General features: G+C 41.9%; 2 protein-coding genes across 20 annotated transcripts in view; both read right to left on the reverse strand.

Moving 5' to 3' along the window:
* Nucleotides 1-23,830, reverse strand: part of MAGI1 (membrane associated guanylate kinase, WW and PDZ domain containing 1) — a 677,305-nt gene that overhangs the window by 606,426 nt on the left and 47,049 nt on the right. The window lies entirely within an intron of this gene.
* On the reverse strand, nt 6,021-6,607 carry LOC115895159 (histone H3.3-like). The gene has a single exon (XM_030924334.1). The coding sequence runs from the start codon at nt 6,506-6,508 to the stop codon at nt 6,098-6,100; it is 411 nt and encodes a 136-aa protein (XP_030780194.1). The 5' UTR covers nt 6,509-6,607; the 3' UTR covers nt 6,021-6,097.

Consider the following 23,830-nt stretch of genomic DNA (forward strand, 5'->3'; position numbering starts at 1 on the left):
CATTGCTCACAATTCTTTACAGCATCCCTATACTCCAGAAATAAATGGAACAAATCTGAACCCAGCCCTACTGACTCTGGAGCTAACATCAGCCAACCCACACCCTAAGTAAAGCCACCCTACAAAGCTGTGACTGAGAGAATGAGATCCTTACTGTTGTAGGTTATGGGTTCCAGGGAAATTTGTTACACAGCATGTTTATAGCAAGAGTCAGATACATTAAGTCTCAATGGTCATGTTTGCCACCAAGAGAACATTCAAAGAATAATGAATACTTGCCACAGTGTGGTTAAGAATCAGCTGCATTCTAAAACTACAGATAGATCAGTTTAAAATAAGTAAATAAACAGGCCGGGCGTGGTGGCTCACACCTGTAATCCCAGCACTTTGGGAGCTGAGGTGGGTGGATCACACAGGTTCAAGAGATTGACACCATCCTGGCCAACATGGTGAAACCCCGTCTCTACTAAAAACATAAAAATTAGCTGGGCATGGTGGTGCACACCTGTAGTCCCAGCTACTCGGGAGGCTGAGGCAGGAGAATGACTTGAACCCAGGAGGCAGAGGTTGCAGTTAGCCAAGATCACGCCACTGCACTCTGGCCTGGCGACAGAGCCAAGATCACGCCACTGCACTCTGGCCTGGCGACAGAGCGAGACTCTGTCTCAAAAATAAATAAATAAAACCATGAACTATGGAATTCAATGAATCATTATTTAAAAGGCCCACTAAGCCTCAGATCCTTGAAGAAGGTGGGTCCAATGTAGAACTGTGCTTCATTCCTTAAGGGTCTATGGCTTATGGTCTTAAGTGATGTTGAGCCTGAAGAAAACAAACCCTGGCACCTCTCATAACTCATTATCATCTCTGGAGACCATCTGATTCTAAAGAGATGCAATTTGAAATGCTCCCTGAAGCACTTCAGGCCTCAGCATTCTCGCTAAATTTCCCCTTTCAGCTGTCCCTGGCAGTCACTCCGAGCTGGCAGCCAACATATTCTACTGTCTGCAACCCTCCACCCTGAAAAGAAATAAAATCTACATCCAAGTCAAGCACATATTTTCATGCAACTCAAAGAAACCAAACAGTGAACAACCTGAGGGCTCACAGGAGCCCTGTTATCATCTACAAAGATTCATGAAGCAGACTCGGGCACATCGTCACTTCCATAAGACACAGAAGCCTTCCTACATCCCGCTGGGAGAAGCCCTCCCAGCTTCCTGCCTGACACACTTCCCTGGACTTTAACCAGCTCTACTTCCCTCCACCTCTGTACCAGTGACCAAGGACCAGAACTATTTAAGATTTTTATTTTTCCTAAGGAGCAAACTTCTTACGCCGCTTCACCCCAAGAACTCAATAGAGTTTCCTCTTGGGCACACATAATAATGATGTTGTACCTCAGCAAGAAGGAGCAGATGATAAAATCCAAAGGCAAATGGGACAAGCTCTTAGCCAGGGACGAGAGAACTGACAAAGGGGAACAGACTATTCTAGGAAATAAGAAAGGAGGTGCTCGGGCAAGGCTTGCTCAGGCCCACCTTTCTCCAGCCTGGCAGCCTAACTGGTCCCAAATTCTGCCACCTCACATTGCAAAGCAGTTCTTATCTCTCATTTGAAAAACTGACAGGGACAGAGGACAGCAGACAGGAAGTCCACACACACTAGCAGCAGAAAAGAAGGTGAAGGAGAGAAGACCATGGAAAGAGGTTTATGACGTAAAGCCATTGTTGTTAATTCCAATTGTTAACTATTGCGAGAAAGGAGCAGAGAATATGTTTTAGAAAACGTTCAGCAGAAGAAATTTTGCTGCTTAACTGACTACATCTTGGTAATTTTAAATATTTTCTGATGCAGTCAGGTTCCTATGTCTAAGACATACGCCTGTGACATACACATGCTTCTTCATTTAAATTATAATAAATACATTAATTAGGTATTCCTTTTAATTTTGTTTCTATTATGTAAACTTCTTCTGGGCAGTAGGCACTGTATGATCTTCCCATTTCGCTTCCTAATTTTTATTTGCAGTTTCTAGTCAGTCCAAAATATCATGTATTTTTGTCAGAATTATTATGATCATTATGATCCTCCCAAAGGGTTAGGACTGGGTAAGATCAGCTGCTAACAATAAGAATAATGATGAAGAACAACAAGGGGAAAAATATCGAGAGAAGCCCAATCAGATACTCAGCTATTCCACGTCAACATTTATTAGGCACATATACGCATACACTTAATCCTCAGAAAAACACAAAAACATGTTTGTTTTATTCTTATTTTATATAGGGAAAATAAGCTCAAATGAGTTCCAGCAACTTGACCAAAGCTAAACATATGAAGGACAGCAGGGCTCCTACGAAAGCCAGAGCCCATCAATCAAGTCTTGTTCTCCAACCCACTTCACTAGTATACTACGCCCCCCTCCCCCCGCCCCCGCGGTGGGTGCCAACTACACTTTTATGAAGATTAAAAGTAAGGCAGCCCAGGTGTGGTGGCGCACACCTGTAGTCCCAGCTACTTGGGAGGCTGAGATGGGATGATCACTTGGGCCCAGGAGTTGGAGGCTGCAGTGAGCTATGATCATGCCACTACACTCCAGCTGGGTGACACAGTGAGACCCTGTCTCAAAAAATAATAAAATAAAATAAAACAAAATAAAAGGCAACTTGTTCTCTCAGCAGAACAGGTGCTCCCTGTTCTCACTCATCTCAGCCCCCTTTCCTAACAGTAATCAAAATGTTATGAGATAAAGTAAATTTTTGTTAAGTTCTCTAATCTGGTATTTTCTATTCTTTTTTCTTCATCTTCAGTACCTTTGTAAGGGAAGTAGAAAAAATTTCCTTTGGGTTGTACAGGATTTAATAAGATTTAATAAGATACACCATTTAAAGTTCTGACAGTTGCAGCTCCCATGATACTCTGATACAAATTTGGCCAAACCACACTTAAGGGCTCTGTGTACACACATAAGTGAGTATCTCCTAGCCAAACTATATACTCCCGAAGCATGGTACTGCATGTCGGTACACAGCCATATATAAACATATGCACAACAGAGTAGCTAAGAGCTTGAGATCTGCATTTGAAATTCACCTCCAATTCTTACTGATTTTTGGACTTCGTTCCTAATTAACTATTCTAAATCTTAGTTTCATTATCCATAAAATAGGGATAATACTTACAATTCCTTGTGAGGATTAATAAAAGAAATGTACATAAATTGCTTAGCACAGAGTATGGCATAGAGAAAGCACTCTATCAATATTATTATTAATTTGGCTCAAGTCTCATTTTCTTTCTTAAATTCCTTAGTACCTTTTTGTTTTCAGAAAAATTCATATAATCAGGAAAAAAATGTAAACAGTGAATACAAATAATCCACTTAAAGTATTACATAATTTATAAATGCTGATGCCATAAAATATGCTTTGCATTAATTTCATCTAAAATTCAGTTTTCTAGTATAGATCAAATATGGTTTAAACGGATGTTGATTGTTTCTTTTTTAGAATTAGCATGAGGAATATAAAAAAGGAAAGGTACAGAAAAATAAAATCTTTCTTAGATATTTACTTCTAGAATTCAAATTTAATGCTAGGAAAGTGACAAAGTAGAATTCAACTATTGTTTTGCTGAAGACAACTAGATATTTTGCTCCTTTGAAGCATGGATTGTGGCAATCATCTCAGCATCCTAATCATCAAATACTTTTCCTGGGAAATAGTAGGCCCTCAAACATTTGTTGAAAGCATAAAGAGCAAGCAAATGGGGGAGCAAGAGGGAAGAAGGGAGGGAGGGAGGAATGGATGTGTGGATGAGTGGATGGGTGAGTGGATGGGTAGGTGGATGGGTGGGTGAGTGGGTGGATGGGTAGGTGGATGGGTGGGTGGGTGGGTGGATGGGTAGGTGGATGGGTGGGTGGGTGGGTGGATGGGTAGGTGGATGGATGGATGAACCAACCTTATGTTGCCAGTTTGCATCAGTTATTTATTGCTGTGTAACAAGTAACCCCAGTCTTATTGGCTTCAAACAATAAGCATTTATTATCTGACAGTTTCTGTGGGTCAGGAATCCAAGAGTGGCCTAGCTGGGTGGTTCTGGCTCACGATCTCTCACACCTCTGCAAAGTGTTAGTGGGTCTGCAGTCATCTACAGCTTGACTGGTCCAGAGGATACTCTTCCAAACTCATTCACATGGCTGTCAACAGGGGGCTTCAGTTCCTCAATGTGTGTGCCTCTCCACAGTACTGCTCACAGCATAGCTTCGCCCAGAACAAGAGATTCAAGAGAGAGGATAGAAAGGATGACTAGGACAGAAGGTGAACTTTTATAACCTTATCCTGGAAGTGACACGCCGGCATTAGGCTATTGGTCACACAGACCTGGGAACAGACTGCACAAAGGTGTGAATACCAGGAGGCAGGGATCATTGGAGGACATCATAGAGGCTGTGGAGTTTGAAATAATCAAATCTTCTAAATCGCAAAGCCAATAACAAATTAACATAGTACCACAGGCAGGGTTATTTTTGTACAGCTGCAAAAATGTATTCAAATCATTCATATTATGTTGCAAAGATTAAAAGGGAAATAGCTATTAAAAAAAAAAAAAAACAGTAAATATCCATGAGAAATGTCAACTTGGATTTTCTTCCTAACCCAAAAATGATTGAAATGTTCTTCCTGCCCAACTTTCAACTCATGGCAATAGTTAGTTTCATTCTAAAAATTCAGGACTTGACTCAGCAAACACATCAGTGCCAAGAAAGCAAATTTCCAAAATTATGTCTGTCTCTTTATGGAGCACAGGCCAATCTTAAAGGAAAAAGAGTTTAGATCACAAAATGATCTGTCATTCCTAGCCCTCATACCAGAATATTGAAATGGTGGGGTCTTCGACATTTTATGTAAGGCATAAAATATAAAAAAATACTTTCTAGAATGCCTTATTACCCAAGTCTGAACTGAAAGATGGTTTTTAGGCCAGGCACAGTGGCTCAAGCCTGTAATCCCAGCACATTGGAAAGCAGAGGTGGGAGGATCGTTTGAGCCCAGGAGTTTGAGACCAGCCTGGGCAACATGGCAAAATCCCCTCTCCACCAAAAATACAAAAATTAGACAGTCTCACAACCCAGTCTCAAAATAATAAATAGATAAAAATTAAAAATAAAATAAGAAAGATGATTTTTGCATCACCAAATATTTGCACTGATTTCTCTCTAGTTTTTCCTTTGGAATGAAATGCTACTCAAACTTGGACTAAGATTAAGTCATAACTGACAGCTGTTGACTCTCTCAAGCTCTTCTCTGACCGTATCAAGCCTGAGTATCCTTATTTTGCACATTCTTCCTTATGTAAGATGCTTCTGAGGGATGGTGGCAGTGGCTGACATGTATACAAAATACTTCAAATTATATTTTTGAGCTGGAAATTAAAGAGAAACAAATGTCAGGCTGAAGTCAGTTGCCACTGAATGATGGAGAACCACCATTCCAAAGGACAGTCTTTATTTATGGCTTCATCCTAGCTTGATGCCTTCAAAGTTGCCTTTGCAAGTGTTTCATCCCCGTTCTACTCTGAATGCCAAGAAGCCAGGAACATTTGGTGAACTCGGCTATGTCTCTTTGCACTGGTGGTGACTTTTTGCTCCTCCTCCCTAGACAGCCCCTATGTGACATAAGATAATATTGTAAAAGTCGTAAGATATTCACGAATTAAGCAAACCATCACCAGCACCTTAAATGATGTAATTACTTGTATACAGCCATTTTTTTTCCAGAAAAATTTAACAGGTTTATTTATAATTATTATAAAGTTGAACCGCTGAAACTTGTTCACTGAAACATTTTAACTTGCATTAATGCTTTACGCCTCTGCATTTATATTAAAAATTCACACACAAATGAAAATGGAAAAACTGCCAATACCTGATTTCTGTCCCCTATTTTTCCACTCGCAATCATATACTTAGGTACCTTTTGACCCCACGGAAAAAAAATATCTAACGTTCAGAACTACCAATAACAGGAAGAAGAGAATTTTTTTTTTTTTTTTTTTTTTTTGAGAATGAAATGTTTCCCATCATAGTGGATTCTTAAGCACGTTCTCCACGTATGCGGCGTGCTAGCTGGATGTCTTTTGGCATAATTGTTACACGTTTGGCATGGATAGCACACAGGTTGGTGTCTTCAAAAAGGCCAACCAGATAGGCCTCACTTGCCTCCTGCAAAGCACCGATAGCTGCGCTCTGGAAGCGCAGATCTGTTTTAAAGTCCTGAGCAATTTCTCGCACCAGACGCTGGAAGGGAAGTTTGCGAATCAGAAGTTCAGTGGACTTCTGATAACGTCTAATTTCACGAAGCGCCACAGTACCAGGCCTGTAGCGATGAGGTTTCTTCACCCCTTCAGTAGAGGGCGCACTCTTGCGAGCGGCTTTTGTAGCCGGTTGCTTCCTGGGTGCTTTACCACCGGTCGATTTGCGGGCAGTCTGCTTTGTACGAGCCATGGTACAGAGACCTCCTTACTTACCCCCCTTCTCCTTCGGCTGGAGCTCGGCGAGCGAAAGGCGGCGCTGGGGTTAGCGACGGCGGCGCGGCGGCGGCTGCGAACACCGTATACAGCCATTTTTTAAACAGAGTGAGAAGAGGGATGCTAAGATGTAGGCCAACAAAATTTATTTAAAAGATCCTTCTTGGGCCGGGCATGGTGGCTCACACCTGTAATCCCAGCACTGCGGGAGACGGAGGAGGGTGGCTCACTTGAGGACAAGAGTTTGAGACCAGCCTGGCCAACATGGCGAAACCCTGCCTCTACTAAAAATACAAAAAATTAGCCAGGTGGGATGGCGCGCTCCTGTAATCCCAGCTACTCAGGAGGCTGCGGCACAAGAAGACCTTTCTCACTAATGAGTTTATTGATGGTTAAAAAATGTTTTGATCATGTTCTGGAGTTAATTACCCTCGCATTTGACTTTGAACCAAACTCAATTACATACATGAATTAATCAAAACACCCTTAGCTTAAAGCACAGGTAAACCATGAAGAAGCCTTAGAAGTTGTGCTGTGTCATCGTAAATTACCAGAAGCTTTATACCTGCCCTAATTCAAATTACATGCTTTCACACTTGCTTTATTCAAAAGGTACAACAGGTAGAAGGCACCCTCAAATGACATCTTCATTCTCAGTGGCGCCTCTTACAGGTATTTTCAAGCAGAAATTGTGTGCATATTATAAGTTAGCAAGAAATGGAAACCATTTCAGCAGGTAATCTTTCAAATCCCAATGCCAGGAAACCAAAATGCCAATTAAAGCACGCTGGGCTTTTTAGTGATGCTCAATACCTATTTATAAATGATGGTGATGTTATAGGGTTTCTTTCCATCTAATTTGTGCTTTAGGCATCTCAGCATTGGAAAGGAGACCATAGATCATCATGGAGTCTAATCCTTTGGCCCCACCACCATCCCGCAGTGGTATATGTGAAAGGTTGTCAACATCATCATTTTGTTGTCACTGTCACCCACAACCTAAGAGGACTCCACCTGACTTCATCCTGAAAACACACTTAGGTACAGGTAAGTATGCTTTCAGTGTCCCAGAACAGCCTATATGAAACCAGATAATGCCTACTGCTCAGCTGGACCTGCCACCCTTACAATAAAATCCAAACTCGGCCAGGCACAGTGGCTCATGCCTGTAATTCCAACACTTTGGGAGGCCAAGGCGGGTGGATCACCTGAGGTCACGAGTTCACCACGAACCTGGCCAACATAGTGAAACCCCATCTCTACTAAAAATACAAAAATGAGCTGGGCATGGTGGTGCACACCTGTAGTCGCAGCTACTCAGGAGGCTGAGGCACAAGAATCACTTGAACCCGGGAGGCGGAGGTTGCAGTGAGCCGAGATTACGCCACTGCACTCCAGTCCGGGTGATAGAGACTCCATCCTCCTGCTACTACCAAAAAAACAAACAAACAAACAAACAAACTCATCTCCATGACCTGCAAGGCCCTGCAGGCCTTTATCTCCTGTTTGTGCCTGACTTGAGCCACATTCATCTTCTAGCTCTTCTTCAAACCTGCCACATTCTTTGCCGCCTCAGTGAATTGTTGGCACTGCTCCCTCTGCCCACTGTTCTCTGCCCCCGGATCACCAGGAGACCAGCTCCTACTCAAAATCCAGGTCCTTTCTCAAGTTTCTAATTCCCAGAGAGGCCTTCCCTGACCAGTCCATCTAACACCTACTGCATTACCCATTATCTCTCAAAACTAGCTGTTATTTTTTCCGCATTTATTCATTCACATGCCTATTATGTGCCATATGTAAGCTTTATAATAATAGTAGCTGATCAAAAGTAAAGCTTACACTGTATGGAAGATTTACTATGTGCCAGGCTCAGTTCTAAGCACTTCAGTTTCTCACTGCAAGCCTATAAGACAAGTAAAAATATTATCCTCATCTTACAAATGAGAAAACGAAAGCACAGAGAGGTTAAGTAACTTGTCCAAGACACACACCCACTAAATGGTAAAGCTGGGATCCAAGTCTGGAAGTGTGTGGCTCTAGAATCCACACTGATAAGTAGGACATTCTGCCTCCTTCCCACAAGAGCAGAGACCTGCTCTGTCTTGCTCACTGCTGAGTCTCCAGGAGCCTAGAATGCTTGGAAGAGAAGGCTAGGGGAGGGAGCTGACTGTCTCCTAGCCTAGGTGGACTTCCTTCTTCTCTCCTATCATACCCAAAATACTTCCAACCCAGGGATCCTATCCCCCACTCCTAACAGTATCCTCAGTTCTATCACTGCAAATGTCATCTGAAATCCTACAATGGGGTGACTCAGCTCTAAATTTCTTTCTTTTTTTTAAGATGGAGTTTCACTCTTGTTGCCCAGGCTGGAGTGCAATGGTGCAATCTCAGCTCACTGCAACCTCTACCTCCCAGGTTCAAGCAATTTTCCAGCCTTGCCTCCTGAGTAGCTGGGATTACAGACATGTGCCACCACACCCAGTTAATTTTGTATTTTTAGTATAGACGGGGTCTCACCATGTTGGCCAGGCTGGTCTCAAACTCCTGACCTCAAGTGATCTGCCCTCCTCAGTCTACCAAAGTGCTAGGATTAAAGGTGTAATCCACCACACACGGCTCAGCTCTTAATTTCTTCATTCACAAAGCAATAATTTCGAGGACTCAGAAAGCATCTCTTCCTTCATTCAGTGAGCCCAACTACCCATCTCACTTATGCTTTTTTTAAATTCTAGAAAAAGGAGTCAAGTTAGAAAGAACAGCCAAGGTTTGTTTGTTTTCTTCCTTTCTTTCTTTTTTTTTTTTTTTTTTTTTCCACAGCTACTCACAAAGATATCAAGATCTCTGGAACAAAAAATAAGGACTGAATATTAAACCCACCCAGTTCAATTTTCTTATAGTAATTTATCAAATAAGGCACAACCTCAGCCTACAAGCCCTTCCTTCTACTCCAGCTTCTATTTGGGTCATAATATTTCTATCTTCAAATGATCACATTCCCAGGGTGGAGAAGTAGCCTGTTGCTTAATCAAAACGTCATCCAACAAAAACCATTCTCGCAGTTAAATTCCGTTTCCTTCAGGAGCAGTTGGCTGAAAGCTCACTGGGACATGTGGTTTCAGCTATTCTTACTCTTCAGGGAAGTGCTATTTTTCTTTAAAGCAACCTAGCCCAGCAACCCCAAGGAAACCCGATTAACTTCTTTGGTGATGGTGCTAGTAAAACTCACTGCTCTCTTGCTTCAGGGAATTTTAATGGCAGCACTTCTGTTTCATTCATTAGAACCTCGAAGTACCCAAAGAAATGAATATCCTTTCTCTTCTTTGTTCCTCAATTTTGTTTTCAGAATGCAGGTCAGGATCAGAAACTGGGAACTACGTGACACCTCTGCAAAGAGCTGATACGGCGATAAACTTGATGGTTTGCGATCCAAAGGGTGCTCATAAGGAAAAAGCTTATGTGTTAACAGGACATGCCAATTACTCCAGTGTTGGGCTACATAGCTCAGATGGTTCCAGCACCAGGCCATGAGACCAAAAATACAGAATCAGTCTTCTTAATAAACTGTGAGCTCAGCAATATTCCAGTATTAAGCGGTACCCTGGACTCCTGAGAGTCATCTTGAAAGTATGTGTGGGTGATTCAAGAGGAACTGGCCTCTAGAGTGGGTCACTACAAACTGATCACCATTCCTGGAAAAGCTGCTGAGCACATGGCCTTCAGCACATGGCCTTGTCCCTGGGCAACGGACACTTCTGGATGAGGGTGGGGCAAGTGAACAGTGTATTAATGATACAAGCGAACAGTGGTGGCTTCAAGGTCCAGCTTTTAAAAAGCCAGAACCAAAAAGTTAGGTGTTTTTAAATTCTGGGTCATGCCCCTTATTAGCTGTGTGACATTGGGCAAATTACTTAGCCTCTCTAAGCCATACTTTTGGAGATCATTTGGAATATAGCACATAGGTATACGAAAAATAAATGGGTAATGGCTGGGTATGGTGGCTCAAGTCTATAATCTCAGCACTTTGGGAGGCCGAGGTGAGCAGATTACCTGAGGTCAGGAGTTCAAGACCAGCCTGGTCAACATGGTGAAACACCGTCTCTACTACAAATACAAAAAATTAGCGAGGCATGGTGGTGCACACCTATAATCCCAGCTACTCGAGAGGCTGAGGCAGGAGAATTGCTTGAACCCAGGAGGCGAAGTTTGCAGTGAGCCAAGATCACGCTACTGTACTCCAGCCTGGGCAACAGAGTGAGACTCCGTCTCAAAACAAAAAACAAAAAACAAAACAAAACAAAACAAAACAGAAAAGGTAAAATACAGAAGTCATTGTGACTTAGCACAGAGTTGCTGAAGAGTGGCTGAGGTGCAGACTGGTTAAATGATGGGTATGTATAAGAGAACTAGTTAGTACACAGGTCTCCTAATGGTTGGTATTGTGGAACATGCCCTGACCTGAGAGTTGGAATGCTCACTTATTAGTGCAAGCACAGCCACAGATTATATATGTGCTCTAGAGCTTACCCTGTCCAATGTTTATTCAACTTAAATCTAAATAACTACAATTAAATGAATTGTAATGAAATAGAATTAGAAATTTTATTTCCTGGCCAGGCAAAAGTGGCCCATGCCTGTAATCCCAGCACTTTGGGAGACCAAGGCAGGCAGATCACTTGAGGTCAGGGGTTCGAGACCAGCCTGGCCAGCATGGTGAAACCCAGTCTCTACTAATAATACAAAAAAAATTAGCTGGGTGTCAAGGTGTGTGCCTGTAATCCCAGCTACTTGGGAGGCAGGGGTAGAAGAATCGCTTGAACCCAGGAGGCGGAGGTTGCAGATCATGCCACTGCACTCCAGCCTGGGTGACAGAGTGAGACTCCATCTCAAAAAAAAAAAGAAAAGAAAAGAAATTTAATTTCCTAGTCACACTAGTCACATTTCAAAAGCTCAGTAGCCATGTGTGGCTTTTGGCTTCTATATTGGATAGCTCTGCTGTGGAACATTTTAAACATCACTGCAAGTAGGTGAACCTTTTGGCTCCCACTTCGGCTTTTTTGAGGAGTTGGTAAAATATGACCATTAAGAGGTTGGTTTTTGGAGTTATGCTGACTTCGGATTCTGATTCTGGTTTCTCAAATCCTGCCTGACATTGAACAAACAACTTGCCTTCAGTTTCATCATCTGTAAAACTGATATAATAACAGCCCCTCACAGACTTATAAAATATTACATGAGATATTGTATTAGATATATGTGGTTAGTACTTCATATGGTTTGGCTGTGTCCTCACCCTTCTCATCTTGAATTGTAGCTCCCATAATTCCCATGTGTTGTGGGAGGGACCCAGTGGGAGATAACTGAATCATGGGTGCGGTTTCCCCCATATTGTTCTGGTGGTAGTGAATAAGTCTCACGAGATCTGATGGTTTTATAAGGAAAAACCCCTTTTGCTCGGTTCTCATTTTTCCTTTTGCCTGCTGCCATGTAAGACACGTTTTTTTACCTTCCACCATGAGTGTGCAGCCTCCCCAGCCACGTGGAACTGTGAGTCCATTAAACCTCTTTTTCTTTATAAATTAGTCTCAGGTATGTCCTTATCAGCAGTGTGAGAACAGACTAATAGAGTATTAAATGCTCAAGAGACAGTATGTATGTATTTTACATAGAGTTTATCACTTGTATCAGGTCTCGTAAGTCAAGGTATCTGTCTGCCTCCAGAGGCCAATCTCTTAAAACATTTTCTCCCCTTGCAGGGTTGGAGACTTCAATTATGTAACTTAAAATAAAAGTGAAGGAATAGTTTTCCCACAGTGCCATTCTGACCAGAGCTGGATTTACTCTAACAACAAGTGCCTGCACCTCTTGGCCAAGTTCCCTGGGCATCCGGCCCTCTCCTAGTGGCTCTGGGAAGAGGCCTTGACTTAGGAAGAAGGCTTCCATGATCCCTTGAGCCTGAGACCGGCCTGGGGTTTTAATTCCCACCCTCTGCTTATCTCTTGGCCGACATTTGGGCATGCCACATGCCCCTTCTTTGGTGCAAGGTCTATCATCTGCAAGGTGCATTTTACAGAAAAAAAGGCAGAGTCCTGTTCTTGACCTTTCTCCTTCTCACCAGGGAAACGCTTCATGCCATCCACTTGAGCAGAAGTCCAGAGACACCTGGGCAACTTCCACGGTGCATTTAAAAAGGGAAGAAATGCCAGAATACAGCTATAAAAATGATGGTATATTTTAAATATCAATACCTAATAAATCAATGCTTTTAATGCCTACATAATATGAAATGTGGAGTGACTGCCATTATGAGACAATTATCGTCTCATAAAAAATATTATCAGTGTCTTATAGAGTGTGTGGTCTGCTAATAGGGCTCATGTGTAACATTGTAATGACTGTATTGTCATTTCAGTCACCATTATAGTGACTGCATTTCTAAGCTCAATAGGCACCAGTGCCAAAAATCTACATTTGAAGCATCCCAGGTACTAAAAGCTCTCATGAGAGGTCCTGAGAGCACAAGTTCTGGCTTACTTTAAAAAATATATATGTATTATTTTCTTAACAGTAAGGAAAATGTTTTGTTTTGTTTAAAGACAGGCTCTCCCCCCATCACCTAGGCTACAGTGCAGTGGCACAATCATAGCTCACTGCAACCTCCAAGTCCTGGGCTCAAGGGATCTTCCTGCCTCAGCCTTCTGAGCAGCTGGGAGCACAGGCTCATGCTACCATGCCTGTTATTTTTGTTTTTGTTGAAATGGGGTCTTGCTTTGTTGCCCAGGCTGGGAAAATGAGTATTTTAATGCATAGGGTTTCTTAAAAGAGAGGAAAAGTTCAAGACACATCATAAAGTAAAACTTGTTTGCCTTCTGACATAAATATTTGCTTTTCTTTATGTGGGCATATAATTTATTTCTCTGGTCTTGCTTTCTGCTTCAGTAGTTACTGATTTATGAACCATTGTTTAGTAGTGCTCTCCTTTGAAGCTAGGGAAAATTAAGTGAAATTCTTTTATGTGAATAATGTGGAGTACAATGAGATTCTTTGAGGCCTCTCTGTGAAATGACTTTAAAACCACTGGTGAGCATTTCAACTCTGGACTTTTCTGTCTTTTAAAATTCACTCACATAGTTCGGACAAAAAGAATTTGAAAAGACAATGAGATTTAGATAGCCTGATTCTAAGTTTCGGTGCTTTTCTCCAAATACAGTTTCTTTTTAGGTGAATATCATGTTTTAAAATTTTTTAAAAATGAAATTAAGAGTTTGATAGCAGTCTTTTAAATAAGTCATTTCCCCACCCCTCCTTATCTCTCTCTCCCTCCCAATTATTCTGTCACTTATTCACTGATGCCCTGGCTAACACAGTCACTCAGCACTCCTCCCAGAGGGAACATTAGTTGAGAGTGGCCGCTTCCCGGGTGGGTAACTTTGCCAAATTACTTAACTTCTTTATGTTTCAGTTTTTTGCATTTGTAAAATGGGAACAGTGATGGTACTCATCCCGTAACGTGATTATAATAGTACAGTTTATAAGTTGGTTTGAATGAGTTTGCATCTAAAGCACTTAAAGTCATACCGAGCACCCAGGAAGTACTCATGTTGTCATATTTTACTCATCAAATAGTAATTGAGTGCCTTCTTAAAAGATAGTGTAGGCCGGGCACAATGGCTCACGCCTATAATTCCCAACACTTTGGGGAGGCTAAGGCGGGCGGATCACATGAGGTCAGGAGTTCAAGACCAGCTTGGCCAAGATGGCAAAACCCCATCTCTACTAAAAATACAAAAATTAGCCGAGCGTGGTGGCGGGCACCTGTAATCCCAGCTACTTGGGAGGCTGAGACCGGAAAATCACTTGAACCTGGGAGGCAGAGGTTGCAGTGAGCCGAGATCGTGCCACTGTACTCCAGTCTGGGTGACAGAGTGAGACTCCGTCTAAAAAAATAAATACTGTGCTGGGTACTAGGAATCTGGTGGTTAATAGAAAGATGTAGTTTTGCATTCATGGATCCTCAAACACAGCATTTATTTATTGTTTAAAAATTCTGTTTATACTGGGATGTAAGTGCTTCATGGAACTGCGATGACCAATCTGTGTGTTCATATTTCCCCTCCCCCTCTTTTAAAACACTTAAAATAATATTTTCAAAATAAAGTACTTGTGTGTGTGTGTGTGTGTGTGTGTGTGTGTGTGTGTGTGTGTGTGTGTGATAGAGAGAGAGAGAGAGAGAGAGAGACAGGGTCTAACCCTGTCGCCCAGGCTGGAGTACAGTTCTGCGATCATCACTCATTGCAGCTTCAGCCTCCCCAGCTCAAGTGATCCTCCCACCTCAGCCTTAGTCTCTGGAGCAGCTGGGACCACAAGCATACACCACCATGCCTTGTTAATTTTTTTTTTTTTTTTTTTTAAATTTTGGAGATAGGAGTCTCTATGTTGCCCAGGGTGGTCTTGAACATCTGGGCTCAAGTGATTCGCCAGCCTCAGTGTTCCAAAGTGTTGGGATTTACAGGTGTGAACCACCATGCTTAGCATAAAGTACCATTTTACTCTCAGATTAATTTTGTACCATAGAGACAAGGGGAAGTTTTCCCTTTTCTTTGCAGATGAAGCAACTTGAGAACAGATATTTGGAGGTCTTGTCAGGTTCATTTAAAGTGGGGCAGAGGGCCCAGGCCTTCTAACTCTCCATCCAGTTCTCTGCAGTAGCCCTTCCTACCCCACCTTTGGTACTGATGTCAACCCCAGTGTTTCCTCATTTATTGAGCATGTGTGACTTCCAAAAGGCTCTGTTAGTCTCTTGATTTCTGTGAAGAGCAAGATAGCCATGACTTTACCCTGACCATGTGACTGGAAACATACTGAATATTGGATGGAGAAGTTCAAAGTGTTTCAGAAACACATGACAAGTTATTGTTAACACTGTATGAATGGGAGGTAGCAGGTCAAGTAAGGCTTCCTGCAAGAGAAGCATTCAAGCTGATACCTTGTTCATGAATTTAATCTCTTATAAGAACAGCTAGAATGATCATAGTGGCCAGTCTGATAGCCTGATCACTTTGGTCATATGCAGAAATGTTCTCAATGGACTTTGAGAGTTGGAATTAGTTGGTATACAGGCTCCTCCTTGGAAATGTACACGCCAAGCAACTGAGAAAAGTTGGAAATGCATTTGTCTCAAGTCTCATTGAAAATTATTTTAGGTATCATATTCCAAAAGATTACATGGAATTGAACATTTTTGAAATAAGGACAGGACTAATAGTCTTTCTTAAGTGGAAATCTCTCCTCTTTTTTCCCCTGGTACTTTGAAAACTTAAAATAAACATCATTTCCAGTATCTGATTGTTTATTTACTAACTACCTGTTTGGAGGAAATGTCATATTGTCTCAGAACAATGGGAGCTGTGGTCACAAGAGAGCAAGGAGAGGGAGTGGTGTTCAAGTAGTCAGTTGGGATAGACCCAGTTTGGCTCATATTTTTTGCATCTCTGAGTTCAGGTGAAAAGGATAGTGAGTGGCATTGCAGAAATCCCAAGAAAACTGGAAGTAGAAAATGGCAATGTTGAAACTAAAGCAATTAAAATTGTGCCCCATTTGAACATGCTCAGTGACTTGGCTTAGAACTGTTAGTCAAGAAGAATGTATTAAATGCTGTATTTGTAAAGACGTCTTCCCTAGTTAATAGATTCTCTGCCCCTTCATTGGCTTTTGGAGAATCAGCTCAAGGGTAAAAGGGTATAGGATAGAAGGAGCAAATGGGCTAGATGTTTGTGGTCATCTCCTTCCATTTCCAGCCAGACACAGCTGATTGATCATGGTGCCTCTTCCCACCAAACAAAGATGTGTTTGCAACATCATTCTCTATTGGAATTGGCACATGAAACTTGTACACCATCCTTGATAAATGACATTGTATTTTTCTGTTGATGTAATCCAAATTTTACCCATATTAACTTAAAAAAAAAAAGATTGTCTTATCTTAGTAGAAATTTCTAAGCTCAGCTGAAGAAATAGAGTCTATAAATACTGTTACAACCTATATGCTAATTTTATCCATAGATGAGTTGAGATGTGCACCTGAATTTGTCTCTTGCATCTGAATCAGGGCCAACTGCTAAGCTCTATTAACAGAAATATGTAATTAAGATAAAGGGTGGGAGCAGGCCAGCCAATGCTAAAATTAGCTCTTGCCTTGATGTTCCCCAGGTGCAAGTGCACACAGTCTTTGGTCCTTTCATTCTGGATGCACTTGATTTCCTTTTCAAGATGTGTGCAAGCCTTACCAGGATTTCCAAATACTTGGTTCTGTCTCAGGTTGGGGAGCTGAGATTGTTTTCTCCTGTGGGATGTTATTCGTGTTTGAAATGTCATCTGGCACCTTAGAAGCGTTTTGCATAAATATTCTTTAAGATAGGTGTCACATTATTTATGTTTAGCTTGTGATAGTCCAACGGTCTTCTTACAAGCTGTTTCTGGCCTGGTATTTTGAAAATAATGTAATCTTTATCAGCTGTCCATTCTTCACAATAAAGGTAAATAGTGCAATTAAGGAAGGGATTTTTATTTTATTTTGAGACAGAGTCTCACTCTGATGCCCAGGCTGGAGTGCAGTGGCGCAATCTCAGCTCACTGCAACCTCCACCTCCTGGGTTCAAGCGATTCTCCTGCCTCAGTTTCCAGAGTAGCTGGGACTACAGGTGTGCACCACCATGTTCGGCTAACTTTTTACATTTTCAGTAGAGACGGGGTTTTGCCATGTTGGCCAGGCTAGTCTTGAACTCCTGACCTCAAGTGATCCACCTGCCTCAACCTCCCAAAGTGCTGGGATTACAGGCGTGAGCTACCGCGCCTGGCCTAAAGAAGAGATTTTAAGCCTACCTCTCAAAGGATACCAGTATAGCTACAGATTTCACTCAGGTGACTTTGGGAGGGAAGAGCTTGAACTCTGCTATTCCTAAATTCCTAATGTGCATCCTTGGGCAAGGCATGCACCTTGTCATGTGCTCTAGTATCCTAGATGAAATGGAGATGGCATCAGTACCAACCCCTTAGGGTTGTTATGAGGATTAAATCAAAGATATAATAGACATTTGTAAGTCAACCGACAGAGTGCTTGGCATATGAAGCCTAAGATGTAGGTAATTGCTCATTAGAGATGGGAGGCCAAGGTGGGAACTAGGGTGAGGCAGGCAAGCCACTTACCTTGGATGCAAAATTTAAGAGGCACCTAAACCCTCAAGAATTAAGAGTTAATGCAATACTTTCATTTCTTTCTTCCTGCCTGCCTGCCTGCTTTTCTTTCTTCTTTCCTTTCTTTTTTAAGGCAGTCTTACTCTGTCACCCAGGCTGGAGTGCAATGGCATGATCCCTACACACTGCAACCTCTGCCTCCTGGGTCCAAGCAATTCTCCCACTTCAGCGTCCCCAGTAGCTGGGACTACAGGTGAGCACTACCATGCCCAGCTAATTTTGCATTTTTTGTAGTGATGGGGTTTCCCCACGTTGCCCAGGCTAGTCTCAAACTCTTGGGCTCAAGCAATCTGTCTGCATTGGCCTCCCAATGTATTGAGATTACAGTCATAAGCCACTGCTCCCGACTACAGTACTTTTAAAAATAAAAATTAATGTGGTAAAGTCCATTATGAACTACATATCAAAATTGTAAATAAATTCAGGGACTGCCCCTACACTTGCATGCCCCTGCCTCCTAGTGTTATAAGGATAAAATAAGACCATGAATCTGAAAATAGGTTGAAGATGTAAGACAAGTGTAAGTTATTATCTGGACACATTGTTAAAAGCTTAAAAAATGAAACAAAACAAAAAACCTCTCAGCTTTTCACAGCCTATTTGGGGCTCAAGACATTCCAGTCAAGTAAGAAAACAAAGTCAGTAGGTAACAGGAAACATTCATGAACCTCTAACAAGTTACTCAAATCTACACTTGTCCCGAAATTCAGGATATCCATTTGTGTTGGTGACATCCTTTTTTTTTTTTTGATTCAACACAGAAGCCAGAGTGGTCAGCTATTTTTGAGCTGAAGGTTAAAGCAGGCATAACTGTGTTGTTGACAATGTTGGCAACTGGCCCCAGTGAAGGGGGTTATGCAGACAGTACCCTTAAGTACAGTGGCAGATTGGGAGGGTGGAGGTCAGAGACTCAGTCACATCACTCCAGATGAGCCATCAGCGGTTGCAAGGCAAGATTTTACTAACAATGTAGGGATGTGCCACTTCCAGGAATCTACCCACAAATGAGGGCAAAACCAGAGTTAACCTACCACAGCAGAAACACAATAAAGAACACAATGAGATATGGTGAAAAGGAGTCTAACCTCTAGACACCATAATCAGATCAGCCTGTAGTTTTTGCTTGAGTTGTAATTAGCAGCTGTTATTCAGTTCAAGCATTAAGATGAGCCCAGCTGTCTCATTCTGAGGACAATCAACCGTCCAAGAGCAAAAACATGGCACAGCTTCTATCATTATAATTAGAAAGAACTCATTTTTAAGAATTATCACCCCTAATGTGCAACATTTTGTCCTCAAATTTTTCCTATTCTATTTTTTATCACCACCCCCACCCACCGACTTGTTAATTAACAATATTTTTATGCCCTGATTCCCTGAAGACAGTTAACAGAGCATTTTAAAAATATATTTTCTCATTTGACCCTTACTCAATTCTGGGAGATATGCCTGGTAAGGATTAGTCTCCCCATCTGACAGCTGACTTAACTAAGGCTCAGAAAGATGCAGACAACTGCCTGTAATCCTCAAGTTAATAAGTCGAAGGACAGAGCCTAGAACCTAGGTTTGCTCACTTTTATTCCAATGCTCCATCACAAAATTACACATTTAAAATGCTTCCTATGCAGATACTATTCAAAGCACTGTCACTGCTTTTATATAAGCAGTAAGCCTCAAACATGGAAGATCTTAAGAGGATTTATATTGAAATAATGTAAAACATAGATTCAAACAGGTAGAGAGTGAAGATGGGAAGGATATTTGACCACATTCTCAGCTCAGTGTTTTTCAATTCTGGCTGCACACTAGACTTGTCCAGTGAACTTTTTAGAAGTTCTGTACCCCATTCCCATAAATTTTGATTTAATCAGTGAAACAGGCATTGGTTTTTTTTATCTTCCCACATGAATCTAATGTAATGCAACTGTGGAGAACCACTGCCATAAGTCAAAGATTAGTATAAACAGTACATGAGCCAGGAGTGGTACATGAGATGAATATGTAGTATCAAACATAAATTTTTTATTTTTATTTATGTATTTAGAGATGGAGTCTAGCTTTGTCACCCAGGCTGGAGTGCAGTGGCATGTTCTCAGCTCACTGCAAACTCCACCTCCTGGGTTCAAGTGATCCTCCTGCCTCAGCCTCCCAAGTAGCTGGGATTACAGGCATCCACCACCACGCCCGGCTAATTTTTGTATTTTTGGTAGAGACAGGGTTTCGCCACATTGGCCAGGCTGGTCTCCAATTCCTGGCCTTGAACTCCTGGCCTCAAGTGATCCGCCCACCTCAGCTTCCCAAAGTGCTGGGATTAACAGGCATGACCCACTGCATCCGACCTAGACATAATTTTTTAATGTTATACAGTTGTTGTGTTCATTTTACTGAATATTTGGGGAAAGTTAGCTGTCATATAAAAACTACGATTTTACAGTTTTTACAGACTAAAGTTTAAAAAGTAATTTGATTGGAAGAAAAATATAAATAAAAACTGGTTCAGGTGGTACACAGACATGAAGAAATTAAGAAAGTGGTTCAAGAATGACTAAAGTCTACAGATATGATGATGATGATGATGATGAAGAGGATTATCTTGAGAGAAAATAAACAGGAAGTAGCAGACGCAAAAAGAAGAGCTGGCAGGACCTGAGTGAGACTAACCTGAGGCAGGGGAGGGAAAGAAAGAGTTAATACAAGTCACCACAGCAAGGCGTGAGATCATGAAGTCAAGTTCAGTATTTTGCTCCAACTACTATATATACCAGGCAGGTTCTCAGTCAGCATTCCACGATCGGCAAAAACAGAAAAGTTAAAGATTAGGGAGGTTACTGAGGGAAGACCAACATCTAAATCAACCGCTCAGGCTTGTTCCCTAAGGAAAGATGTACAAGTCTCTTAGGATGGGTACCGCCTACCTTGGCTGTCTGCCAAAGAATGACCCTCTGGTAAGGGAGACTCTCCTTGTTTAGCTGAAGCTTCTAACACCAGATGAGCATAGCTGTCAGGCCATTCTCAAGCACATGCTTCAAGATTCATTCTTCAGATTTCAGTTCCTGCTATGGCATGATGCTCCTTTAAGCCGGTTTGCCTCTTAACACAGAGTAACGATGATGAGCTCGAACCCAGTATAACGTAACACTCCTAAAGGCCAAGTGTTGTAAACTGGACCTGCTCAGAAAGAGAATGCTGACTATAAAAACTTAGTCATCTTCAAATATATATGCCATTGTGCAGGAGAACTTAGGTGGTATATCTATAGATACAGAAATAAGTAATGGTAAATTGCATTTTGAGAAAATTATTTCCTTTCTAATTCTCTTTCAAACCTTCTGATTTTGAATCTCAAATCTCAGCAGGAGGTGGTGGCGCATGCCTGTAGTCCTAGATACTTAGGAGGCTGAGGCAAAATAATCACTTGAGCACAGGAATTTGAGTCTGTAGTGACCTATGATTGTATCGCTGCACTCCAGCCTGGGTGATGGAGTAAGACCCTGTCTCTAAAAAATAGAAGTAAATGAGGCCGGGTGCGGTGGCTCACACCTGTAATTCCAGCACTTTGGGAGGCCAAGGCGGGTGGATCACTTGAGGTCAGGAGTTGGAGACCAGCCTGGCCAACAGGGTGAAACTACATTTCTACTAAAAATGCAAACATCAGCCAGGTGTGGTAGCACGTGCCTGTAATCCCAACTATTCAGGAAGCTGAGACAGAAGAATTGCTTGAACCCAGAAGGTGGAGGCTGCAGTGAGCTGAGATATGCCACTGCACCCTAGTCTGGGTGACAGAGCGAGAGACTCTGTCTTAAAAAAAAAAAAAAAAGTAAGTAAATGAAAGTTAATGATACTGTAATAACATGTGAATATGGCAAAACTCATGAAGGTGGTTTCCAAGTGACTTACATTTGAAGACTTCTGCCTCCAATACCATTTCTGAGTGTCCTTGCTCAATGGTATTATGAAAGTGTTCCTCTCCAGTGTCAGTGTACTTATGAAACCTCGGTGACAGAACCAGACGTCGCTTTTTCTTGTTTCGAGGAAACTGAGGAAATAGCGTGGGTGAGCTAATGCAAGCAGACTATCTCCTGGCCTGTTTCTGATGCAATGAAATTCTAATAGTTAACAAACACTACAACATTTTAAGACTTTATTCTGACTGACCAAATACGAGTTTTGGTCTAGATATCTTTCTTGCTTAGACTCTTTCCTAAATCACATGGTGGTATCAGCTTAAAAAATAAATCCAGGCCAGGCGCAGTGGCTCATGATTGTAATCCCAGCACTTTGAGAGGCCGAGGCGGGTGGATCACCTGACATCAGGAGTTTGAGACCAGCCTGGCCAACATGGTAAAGCCCCATCTCTACTAAAAATATGAAAGTTAGCTGGGCATGACGGCAGGCGCCTGTAATCCCAGCTACTTGGGAGGCTGAGGCAGAAGAATTGCCTGAACCCAGGAGGCAGAGGTTTCAGTGAGCCAAGATCGCACCACTGCACTCCAGCCTGGGCGACAAGAAGAACTCCATCTCTAAATAAATAAATAAATAAATAAATAAATAAATAAATAAATAAATAAGAAAAATACATAAATCCAAATGCCATGACAAATAGGCATGCAGGATGATGGCATGGAAGGGTCTGGGTGCCAGAGAAAGCGGGATTTTGGTCATGGGTAAGTTAACCTCATAAAACCATAACATCCTCAAGAAATTGTAGAAGAATTACAGAAAAAACGTACCTCATTTTTTCTATCTAATTGAAATTATACTGGCGTATAATAGGCACTTCATAAATGTCAGCTCTCCCTTTCTTGAAAAACCCACACAGTTGCACATCTAAGGAAACAGTGGCTCACCTGTATCTTGACATAGACAGTCTTTCCACAGATTATTTAGTACAAGTATTTCCTCTACTCCTCCAGATCCTTGAGTACTAGCCTTTATTCTCTGTGGTGAAATAACGTGGATTGAGTGCAGTTTGTATTGAAGAAAATCTGAGCAAAAAAACGGTGAACAACTGTGGTAGCTATGTCTTGCCTGCCAGAAAGTAGTACCTTTCCCTTGATTTCCATCACTCTGCTTCCCATCAATACCAGGACTATCTAATAACCAAAGCTTTCCAAGGACCCTTCCAAGGGGATCTTGTTAAAATGCAGATTGTCATCTAATACATCTGGGAGGGCAACCAAAATTCTGTATTTAACAAGCTCTCGGGAGATGTGGAAGCTGCTAGTTGGCACAGGGACCACATTTTGAGTAATAAAACCCTCAATACCACCAACGCCTTCCAGATCCAGGAAAGAGAACAAGGCGACGAAGGGCAGAGACTTTGTCAGAAATTCCTTTCTCTTTCTAAGAGTCTGGGCATCATTTCAGCTTTATTGTTGTTGTTGTTGTGATATGGTTTCACTCTCTCATTTAGGCTGGAGTGAAGTGGCATGATCATGGCTCACTGCAGACTCAACCTCCTGGGTCAACAGATCCTCCTGCCTCAGCCTCCTGAGTAGATGGGACTACAAGCACACGCCATCATGCCTGGCTATGTTTTTCAATTATTTTTCGTAGAGGCACGGCTCACTATATTGCTCAGGGTGGTCTAGAACTCCTGGGTTCAAGCAATCCTCTCACCTCAGCCTCCCAAAGTGCTGGGACTACATACACCTAGCTTCAGTTACAGCTTTATTTCCAGATGCTTATAATATGGAAATGAAAAGTCTAAGAGAATCCCATTTAACTGAGAGCCATCACAGCAGGCCACATGGTGCTGGCTATAAAGGACAGATTACTCATTTTTTTTTTTTTTTTGCTTTACATGGTTTTATCAGCAACCCATCTGATACCAGTTTCCCCACCGAGGCTTCAAAATGACACCTCTGCCTCACTTATTCCACAGGGTGTGGACCTATGTTGGCAGAACAAGAACCCATGTAGCTAGAGGCAGGTGATTTGCATTACGAACCCACAGGCAATTAGAAGAACAAGCAAGCCCTTACTGAACACCTACCAAACAAGAATAACTCACAGAGGAACACACTTCACACATTAGTCTTTCATTCAA

Source organism: Rhinopithecus roxellana, chromosome 1 (assembly GCF_007565055.1).
Source record: "Rhinopithecus roxellana isolate Shanxi Qingling chromosome 1, ASM756505v1, whole genome shotgun sequence".
Classification (NCBI taxonomy): domain Eukaryota; kingdom Metazoa; phylum Chordata; class Mammalia; order Primates; family Cercopithecidae; genus Rhinopithecus; species Rhinopithecus roxellana.

Bases quoted from the DNA above. Each gene is read 5' to 3' on its own strand.
- LOC115895159 (XM_030924334.1), bottom strand. From the start codon at position 6,508: ATGGCTCGTACAAAGCAGACTGCCCGCAAATCGACCGGTGGTAAAGCA.